Source organism: Abramis brama (genome assembly GCF_963993115.1).
Source record: "Abramis brama genome assembly, chromosome: 5".
NCBI lineage: Eukaryota > Metazoa > Chordata > Actinopteri > Cypriniformes > Leuciscidae > Abramis > Abramis brama.
In genome coordinates, this window is record NC_139967.1 from 26210117 (window position 1) to 26221212 (window position 11096).

At 37.5% G+C, this 11096-nt stretch overlaps 1 protein-coding gene across 2 annotated transcripts; it reads right to left on the bottom strand.

The window, feature by feature from the left end:
• Positions 1 to 3945: 3945 nt before the first annotated feature.
• Positions 3946 to 9288, bottom strand: isl1a (ISL LIM homeobox 1a). Of its 2 annotated transcripts, none has more exons than XM_084114042.1 (6): positions 9028 to 9288; positions 8228 to 8417; positions 7279 to 7538; positions 5667 to 5953; positions 5200 to 5367; positions 3946 to 5060 (listed from the first exon to the last, which is right to left on the bottom strand). In XM_084114042.1, exons 1-6 carry the CDS (start codon positions 9053 to 9055, stop codon positions 4944 to 4946), a joined length of 1050 nt encoding a protein of 349 aa, XP_083970168.1. In that variant the 5' UTR covers positions 9056 to 9288; the 3' UTR covers positions 3946 to 4943. The 2 variants fall into 2 exon arrangements, with proteins under 2 accessions (XP_083970168.1, XP_083970169.1); XM_084114043.1 differs by having other exon boundaries at positions 5667 to 5950; positions 9028 to 9262.
• Positions 9289 to 11096: the final 1808 nt, after the last annotated feature.

The following is an 11096-nucleotide window of genomic DNA, read 5'->3' on the forward strand; positions in this document are numbered from 1 at the left end:
CTCTGTTCAAAAACACTATTGCACTTTTTCACAGAATATTTTTTTTGCCATGTATTAAATATATCTCTTTAAGTCTATCACTTTTTTTTCTTCTTTTTTTTATTTGTGGTACTGTAAGATGGCATCATCAGTTTCTATTATTATATGTTTTCTTCAGTTAGTCTGTAAACCCATGATCTATAAGTTCTCATCAAGACAAGACAATTACAGGGGTCCTGTAAAGTTGTTTGAACCAGAACATAAAGAAATCACAAGGTGTCCTCATAAACCATAGATGTGAGACTTAGATGCTTGTCTTCGTAGATTAATCATGTGCCCCTTGACCTATTATAGACAGTTCTATTTCCCCTATCTCTTTTATGATTTTAAATAGTTTTGGTAAAAATCTGTCTGCATCTAAAAGGGACTTCCATCACAGTTACTTGTAAGAAGCCTGCTTCCTAAATAAGTGTGTGCCATATCCCTATATAAAGTGTAATATACCGTGAGCAGATGTAGAGCTGAGAAATAGAATTGAAGTGGGAGAAATTTCATTGACTTTTTACATGAATGTGTCAGATTTCAGATCTGAACTTAATGTTATCTGTTTACACTAAAAATAAAACCTGAGTGTGTTGATCAGTGTAACACATTGACTGAGCTGAATTAATTATCACTATCAGAGTAGAAGTTGTTTAAGGTTTCCCTAAATTTTTAGTTTGTGACATTTAAGTTCCCATATATTGTCTGCTGACTTGCTATATGGAATGCTCAAAACTGTAAACTCTTTTAATCAATACATTTTTGTTTTTGTTTAAAAAAAAAAACCCTTCTTGAACACTGCACCAAACTTAGCATGAAACCTCTTGCTGTTGTCACGAAACGTGTAAACCAAACTCGACACCACCAAGTTTCCTTCTCTGTATGTCAATGTCATTTTATGCCATCATACTCCCAATGAGGCTGGGTTGACGGCTTCTGCCCCTGGAAAAGAATGACAAGTCGGCCCAGGGGGCTGCTGTGAAGAGACTTGGGCTTTTCTGGGCCTCTTTTCAGCCCTGAGCGTGATTCCCTGTGGATCTGTAAAGCTCAATTCACAGGACGACGTACCTCTTAGCATCCTTTTTTCACACGTGCTATGCTGACAAGTAACACTTGGAGTGTCCTCTTCATCGACACATTCCAAAGAGGATCGGGCTTAAGCAGCACCTCTCTCTCTCTCGCTCTCTCTCTCTCTAGATCTGCTGACAGACTCTGAAAGTCTCCAGAACAGCCAATGTTGAAAATGCCAGCTTTCCTCAGACATTCTGTACATCCAAACTCTTAAAGGGATAGTTCACCCAAAAATGTCAATACTATTTCACCCTCATGTCTTTCCAAAACTGTATGACTTTCTTTCTTCTGTGAAACATAAAAGATGATTATTATTTTTTTTTGTCCAACTGAACCCTTCTTCAAAATATTTTATTTTGTGTTTGTACAGGTTTGGAATGACATGAGAGTTTTTTTTTTGAGAGGGGTTTTAGGTTGGTGGTGGTTGAGAATCCCTTTAAGCACAAACTCAGTTGCTGTCAAAAGCAAGCCGATAGTGCAGCTCTTGATAAGATTGATCAACTTTTCATCCATAGATAATTTTCCACCTGTTGTTTCAGGTTAGGAACATGTACTGTTCATACATGTTATCTATTCTGGTATGGACTTATAAATGGCCAAGAAGCACAGCCTCCTTGACCAACACTTGAGCAAGAGATAAAAAAAAGATACTGTTCATCTGCTTTCATACAGGATTCCTTGTTAATTTAAAAATAAAGGATAGTTTACCCAAAAATTAAAATTCTGTCATCATTACCTTGACTTTGTTTTTCATTTTTTCTGTGAAACACAAAATATTTTTTTGTGTGTCTGGGCTGTCAATGAATGTCAGTTAGCTTCGATGTTGTTTGTATCCCAATGCTCTTCAAAATATCTTCCTTTGTGTGTCGCAAATAAAGTCATACAGGTTTGGAACGACATGCGAGTGAGTAAATTAATTTTCATTTTTGGTTTTCTATAATCTTACTTTTAAGTCTCGTTCTTCTAATATACAGTAATATTCTTATAAAATTACAGCAAAGTTCCGTCAACCATCTGCCATTGGTTGCCACCGCTGAACAATTGTGGGTTGAGCTCACCAGCCTCCCTGGTGTTGTGACTCTGTGGTCAGGCTTTGGACCTTGGGGAGGGATTGCTTGCCCGGTTCACAATGCAATCGGGTCTCATCCAGGAGACTGTGATTGTTCCATGGAGCCTCCTCCAGGTACAGTGCTGCTTTTGTTCCAGTAAGTCAGCAATCTGAATGCAGTCCGGGAGGCTCGACCAGCTTTGGGAACTATTCTATCAGGAGGCTTTGTGCTACCCAACGGCCTTCTAGCTGTAGAGGACTAGAGAAAAGAGCTGACATTTTAAACAGGGGATCAGTGCTTCGCAGAGGTTCGATGCCATTTAATGCGTTGCTCAACAAATGACCTAAACAGTGAAGCATCACAAATTTGGCTGTGTTTCGCTAGATATTCCTATTTCCTATTTGCTTTCATGCTTGCACGTGTTGTTCTTCAATCATGGTCACATTCACAGCTTTTCTGACTCACCAACATGTGACTCTGAATCTCAATGTGCAACGAGCCACAGTTCCAGCTGAATGGACCTGGCTGTCATAGGTGTTGTGCTAAAAGGCAACAACAAACAGTAACATGAAAGAATTTTCACATTATCAAAACAAACAGTAAAAAAAAGAAAAAAAAATATAGGCCTATATTTGAAGAAAAAAAAACCTTGATTACTTCTGAAAAAAACCCAATTAAAATGAATTAACATTAAAAGGCTAAATGCAGAATGTGCTAATGGAAATCTTGTTTTTAAAGAAGCTGATTAAAATATTTGTTTAGGCTATATGAAGCCTATATATACATCAGTTATAGATATTGATCATTGGAACAGCTATTAAAATAAAAACTACTTGACATGACAAAATTACTTTTTTAGAGTTATGCAATAATAGGAAATGATTATAGACATTCACAAATGAGTAAAGCTTTGCATGTTTAGATTTGTCTTATAAGGACTATCATCTAATATTTCCTAATGTAATGTTGACATTGTTATAGTTTTGTACTTCTTGTTCTAAAGCTTAACTGAAAGGCTAATTCAATTTGCCTTAATTTACTTTTAATTGGAATGCAAATAGAAAATGCAAAAATAGCTATCTTAGTTTGGTAAAACCACCCCCTTGACAATCTTTTTACCTTTAAGTAAAAAAAAATGCTAAATGCTAGAAAAATGTACAGTATAGAATAATAAAGGTATACAATAATAAAAGATTAATGCAAAGGTAATTTATATTATTACAGATAAGCCTGTTAAGCATCCAAATTATCTCGATTTGCAGCAACTGTCTGCACAAAGGAAAAAGCTCAGTGGAATTATGCCCAGAGTCATGGGCCATGTAAAGAGGCATTGTCAAGGTCATTGTACCGGCAATTGGCATGAAAGTCAGTAGAGTTGTATATTGATGTTTAATTCTGTTACTTAATTGTTTGTACTTTAGCAAGCTCGCTGCAGATCAACATGCATATGAATAACATGGTGATTCTCAATAGACCAGTGTAGTCACTGTTAATCTAAGTGATGAAACACGCCATCTGCTGAGGTTGATTTTCTCCTCTTTCTCAATGCTATGTGTTCAAAGACCACTGAGTGATTAACTTAGCGTTTAAAAAGTAAATGTTAATTACAGAAAATTTTCATTTTTGGGTGAACTGTCCCTTTAGGGGTGCTTTAGCTTGCAGTGCTGTTAACCACATTATATGATACAACGATCATCTTGCCTCTGTTTGTGTGATATATTATTATAATAGCAAACCTCAAATTGACATGCGAGAAACAGGCTACAAAATGGTCACATTTAAGAAACCGCCACGTGTCCGACCGTTTACTTACAGTACACGTCAAATGTTTATTGATCAAATATTCCTGAAGATAACTCATATGGCGTTGTTCTTACATCAGTCTTTGATCAAACGACAGGACACGTCAATTATGATAGATCATTCGGAGTCGACAATATTCTTTTCTTCCTTTTTACTTCTTCAGCAAGTAAAAGTACACAAAAGTGGCATGTCTTTCGACAATAAATAATAAAATATTTTGTAATACAGGAACAAAACGAAACCTCCAGAGCTAATCAGTCATATTTAACTTAACTTAAACCTATACACATCTTTGGGAAAGAAAAAAGTTCTTGGACGGACACAAACACATGAAATTCCCACACAGCTTGTGGCAAAATAGAGGTAGCCTATACCTTGTTGCAATGCTTTAGTTCTTGAAAAGAGACCATATAACAAAACTAATCGCAGTAGACCTCGGCTGCCATACTACCCTCTTTTTTGTCCATTTCGATCTTTTTATAGAAACAGAATAAACAGTCTTGGTTTCATTATAGACTACTCACGTTGCGCACACAAGTAGGCTATGAATGTATATATTAGACTACGTTCTCTTGCGTCTTATATCCGTAGAGGTCCATTGATTTGTCATAAAAGTGGAAAAATGTAGAGGGTTTTTTGGCAAAAGTGTAGCCGACCAGGTCCACCCGGCCGCGGAGCACTGCAATGATCATGTCAAGTTCGGTGTGTAAATACGTGCGCCGGTTGGATCCACTTTCGCTGGAGTTTAAATGGTCTTTTCGCAACACTCGTTGGACTTGCTAGGTTGGAGTGTGTTTAAATCCCATGATTGTCATCACAGTGTATAAATACAACCAGGGGTTGTTTCGATATAGAGGCCTCGTGCAGTTGGTAAACGGGTTTTTATTCAGGAGCGGCCCGAAATGACAGGGATGGAAGAAACTTCTCGAGCCTCTCTCTGAGATTGCTTCCCGGACACGTCCTTTCCCAAACTTCAGGTGCAGGAGATAATCCACTCGCCTAGGCCTCTATAGGACTTGCTACCATGCTGTTTGGTGTATCTGGCAGTTGCGAGGACATTGACGCGACCTCGCTCCCTGTGGAGTTCGAGCCTGGCCCTCCTTCAGAAAAATTCACCTAAAACGGAAGAGTTAAATAGTATGTTATTATTATTGTTTGATCAATTATTAATATTATAATTATTATTCATTTTATTAGCGGTGGTTTTAATACGGCTACTGGTATTATATCTTTACGCACAGTTTTGCGCACTCACCAGTTGCTGGAAAGCAGGCTGGTCGATGTCACTCTGCAGTGCGAAGTCACTCAGGACTTTCCAAGGCGGTTGGTAACTCTGCACCTCCACTTGGTTTGCCTGCAAACCACCGTCATGTCTCTCTGGACTAGTCGCCACCATTGGAGTCCCCGTCATCCCCTGGATGTTCTGCAGATGACCACGAATAATTTATAGAAGTTCGATGTTCTGAGACCATAACTGAAATCGCCATAACTACAAGACAAGACCTTAAGGTTCTGAATATACATACAAACTTTATTAAACATTAAAGTTATAAATATGGTAAACAAAATATAATCTTTTATGTTTTACAGAAGAAAGAAAGTCACACAGTTTTGGAACGACATGATATAAAGAAATTAAAGACCTATGCAATACGGAGTTAGGCTATAGGCTATTTTATTATATAGCTATAGCCTAACAATATTTATAGCCTCTAATCTTACCGTTTTGTCGTTGGGTTGTTGCTGCTGGAGTTGTTTCATCAGTATGCTCCTCTTTTTGTCCTTGCAGCGCTTGTTTTGAAACCAAACCCTGATGACTCTCGGGCTGAGACCCGTCATCTCAACGAGCTGCTCTTTCATGAGGGCGTCGGGTCGAGGGTTGGCATTGTAACAAGTCCTCAAGGTATGGAGCTGTTTTTCGTTTAGGACTGTCCGGACGCGGGTTGTTTTCTCAGGTTGCTTGTGCACGTGAGGTCGAAGCGCAGGCTGACGTGCCGAAATGGGCTCTGCTGCAAGAAAAACGAAACGGAGATTAATAATTGTTGAATGCAAAGTGATCTTATATAATGTTCTGAATGTGTGAAGACTGCGAATCCAGCGGTCAGCTGTCCAGCGGTCAAACAAGTAATTTAAACGAATATGTCGGAAGTACCAGAGGGCCATGTAAGGTGGATGTAAATATGTGAAATAATAATAATAACAACAATACATTTAAAAAATCACGGAAAGACGGAGTGTTAGTGTTCTCATATTTTCTATATATTTGATGGTCTTTTTTCGAGACCGGGGTCGAGAGGAAATATCTCCATAAGCGTACAAATAAGTTTTAGACATTTCTTTCCGTAGAAATGTGTTTCTTGCTAGATGCAATTTTTATGCGTGTATTGGCGAATAGAGTTCCCTTTTAATGAACTTGAAATGCAGCCATGGTTGCAATCCCTTTTCTGGCAATTGTATGTTCCTGCTGAATGCAATAAATTTGGAGGGCGAGTATGACTCAGATAGATAGGTTTACGACACTTAATTAAACCAATGTGCATACCTCTGAATTTTAAATAATCAGGTGCGCGCGCTGTGCAGACCAAGACATGACTTGAAAACATGTATCAATAAACCTGCATTAACAACTGATTTTGTGGTGGTTTACATTATTGAAAATAAGGTGGATTAATGCAGTGAATATTGAACAGCAATAGCGCGTGATTTGCGAGTTAAACGCGTAAGACTTATTTTAGGGGGCCTTTAAATGTGGAGTATCAACAACTCTGATTTGTAATATCAGTTTAATTTAATAAACAGTTATTTAGAACATCTGCCAAATGATCTTACAGTAATCACATACACACATGATACATTATTATCGTACTATTATATTTATATAGCATAACAACATTTAAGATTAAATGACATTTTCTATTTGTGAAAAGATCTCCTTTATTTCTCAAGTAGCCTACATGTAGCCTATACAAGCTGACGCGTGGTTGAACTCTAATCAGCAGAGAATATCTAGTTCATGTATGAATAGCTTAATAACGGACAAACAGGAATAAAACCAGTAGCCTAATGCTGTCAAACCACCACACTCTTGTGGTTGGCTTGTTAATAACATAATTCGCGGATGGTTATGGCACAACATTTATTAATCATAGTCTAAGTTTTAATTTCTTAAAATATAATGCCATCATTATTTTTATTTTTTTTCTTGAACGAGTTTTAATTTTTTTTTTTTAAGGTTCATAAACTCTGTGTCTATATAAATTCCCCCAGACAAATAGCCTTATCCCCGAGTCCTTGAGCAAACAACGCTTTGTAAGTTGTAGAATAGTATGCCTACCTGCCATTTGTAAAGGTCTCGCCGGATGTAATGGGCTTAATGGGTCACCAGCACCCATTGTTGCCCGTTCCACCACGTCATGGTCGGCCCTGCAGAAGAGCCCGTCTTCCCGCAGAGCGAACTCATCTCCCGGGATGAGCTGCCGACTACACGCCACACATCTGAAACACTCAATATGATACACCTTCGAGCGTGCTCTCATCACGAAGTCATTCTTGCTGAAACCAATGTTGCATTTAGCACATTTGATCCCGTATAACCTGAAAAAAGAGAAACACAAGTAGGCTACATTATAATGTGTAATGTGTTTGGGTAAAAATAAACGGCCACTAACGATTTCAACAGCTAGCCTACTCAATATGAGAACAATATAAAAATATTGAATATATGGTAGCCTAACCGAAATTATAATTTTAAGACCAACAAATGCAAAGGTTTAAAAAAGACAACCACACTAGATTTTACTTAATTATTAAGTCGGTCAATGATTTAGTAAATATCAAAATTATTTTGTAATTATTGTTAGCCTATTATTATTATTAATAGGCCTAAAAAATTACAGCATTAATAATAATAATTAATAATAATAAAAGTAATAATGACAATTCTCTTTGGCGTATAACAGTGGTATTTGTCCCTCACGCATGGCCTCTTAAAATAATGCTACATTCATAGGCTACTGTCAAAAATGTTATTTCAATATTGCGATGAAATTTCGTAGAGTTAAGCTACATGCGGCAACACTACATATGAACAAAGCCCCACAATAATTGTGGAGTAATTGCACTGCAGACTCATTTAAGCCCAGAGATTAGCATATAGGTGCTGTCCAGTACAAAAAAATGAATGACAGCATGCTGCCGTAATGCACCAGTGAATAATGAGAGGTTACTGTCATTCAGACATCCACACTCGAAAACTAAAACATGACCTAAATGATCAGCGTTACCTGATGTAGTCCCGTTTACAGTAAGTTTTTCCGTCTCGGACAAAACATGTACAGGATTCGTCCAGATACTGGTTACATTCTGCACATTTCAAACACGCCGCGTGCCACTCCAGATCCGGGGACACGCGCAGAATATACTGGTCATGGATTTGATTCCCACAGCCGACACACAACGAGATTAGACGCTTTTCTGATTGAAAGAGAAAGCATAGGACATTTAAATTATGTAGGCTATATATAGGCTATATATATATATTTTATTATTATTATTATTATTATTTATTTAATTATAGGCACTATACAATCTTCTTGTATGTTTTGAATCGCCCAAAAAAAGAAAAAGAAAAAAAAGTTTTTAATCGCCCTAATTTCCCAGTGATATCTACTATAAATTTGTGGGTAGAAAAAAATATACTATGACATTGTTTAAAAACGATACTGGATGCTAAAAACGATACTGGATGTTGAAAACTGTATGACTGAAAAGTGACCGAAATAGAATGTTACATTAGAACCGACATAGGCTATAGCCTAATTGTTCTTATTCCTAATGATAATAATAATAATACATTAAATATTAAATGGCTTGGAAAAGGCCCTGTTTGTAGTGATTTAAACTGAGGAAGAGTGGTATTAGCCCCTATGAGGATCTTGTCACGATCCCTTCGGTCTGTTGACAACTTTGAAACAAACTTCTAAAGTCATGCATTGATCGGCAAACAGGCATGGTTCATTGTAAATCGCCAATTTTAGCAGTAAGTGTCATCAGACACATATATAGATATTAAGGCATAACTTACTTTTTGGTGGATCCCCCATGTCTCCCATGTCAAGAAAGTAAGGCGGTGTTAGGTCCACTTTAAAACCGGACAGAAGGCCCTTAGTGCCCGTGTTTTGATCTGTGAAGGTGGGAAAGTGGACGAGGGTTCGAGGTGTTGCAGGACTTCCCGGAATCGAGATGCTTGCGATTAGAGTTAGGGGTGTGTGTTGAGCTCCTGTGCTTGGTCACAGCATTGATGGGCCACTCTTGTCCCTATCTCTCTCTCCCTCTCTCAAACTCCGTCGGCTTCGGCTCTTCTCTCTCTCTATTGGTCTGACGTAGGACACTCATACGTCACCTTTATGAGAAGCTGATTGGTTATGGAAAGACGACCAGCTGTTCGGAGCCCAGGCCGATGAGTTGTTGCATTTTACTTTACTTATTTCATTCATACATTTTTCTAATTTCTGTCGTTTTTGAGGAATTAAATCGACCCGACCCGAAATGTTGAGAGACAAAAAAAACAAAAAACAAAACGTTCATAGCATTGCATATTTAAAGTCTATAGCCTACTTTAATGTTTATCTAAACCAGTATCGGATATGCTAATTTGAAGCAAGTGTTTTCAGTCATGATATTCTAGCATTGAATTTTTAAAACTTTTTTCAAAATAACACAAATAGGCTATAGTAGGCTACCTATTATTTCAACAATATTCACGGCAACTGAAATAGGCATATTCGTAAAAATCGTTCAAAGTGAAACCTCTTGTAGGATATTTTATATCAAGTCGTTATGATAAATAATGCATTATATGAAGTAGGCTAAATTATGTAAAGATGTAGCCTATCTCTGTTTTGACTGGCGGACATGTGAAGTGGATCTCCGTCGACCAGTGGCTACAGATTTTCGCAGGGAAAGGCGCAAATCCATAGGCTATAGGCTATGTTTAAGCATTTGCGCACATGCAGGGGTGCATAACACGATTGAAATCGATGGCACATTTCAGGGTTGTCGCTATTCAAACTAAAACGCAATTACAGCACATAATTGCAGATTATGACCGTTTTAAACTGCGCGAGGCACGTGGTAATATAATCTCAATGTAAGGGATGGATTGGTTGAGCAAGCAGGTAGAATATAGCACATAGTTGCCAAATATCCTGAACCTTTTACGACATGGCAAGTTTTACTGAATTTTTTATTTTTATTTTTGTACTGGTGTTAAATGAGCTGTCACCTCAACCCAAATCATTTAGATTAACATTGTATTTAACTGTATTTTGGTGGTTTGTTAAAAAAAAAAAAAACTTTATATGTGTCTTTTGAATCGTTATAAATGTCCTTTAAACTGACCCCCCCCCAAAAAAAAAAAAAAATTGTAAAGTCCATCTTAACGAATCTGTAAGTCTCCAATTGACAGTGATGTACAAGACAAACCAAGTGGCCGAAATATGACAGCAGGGTTGCAGTCAGCAGAGCGTCGCTATAACAGACACAAACACGCCCTCTTGTGTTAGCAACATGACCCAAAGCAAACCCACCAAACAAAGACATATGGAAACATGGGCGAGAGCTTGCATAGTTAATTCTCTAATCTGCTCAAATATTAATAATAATACGCGTTAATAATTAATTGATCATTAATACACGTTAAATGGTTCGTGCATCATCGAATAGCCTATTTGAGAATTAAAAACTCATTTGAAAGAATAAACATTTCAAATGATGGAAGGCATTGTTTCTGCTACAATAGGTTATACTCATCATGTTTCTGTCTTGTGATTACCAGATATATCAGATGTAAGATCACAGTTACACAGCTGTATGGTTACATTTGGGGAAAAACTGTTTTCACTGGTCCTGTTAGTATATTGACAATACCAACATTTTGTTTAAACCCCAGCATGGTTCTCCACTATTTGAGCAGGAGAACGAGATCTCAGCGAGACCGTTTTGAAACGTGTGTGTGCATGTGTGTGGCCTGGTAAACCCCACATTAATGGGTCAAAATGTCCCCACAAAGATGGCAATATCTGAAATCCTTGTCTTTGTAAATCATACTAAGTGATGTTTTTTGAAAATGTAAAAATGCAGAAAGTTTTCTTT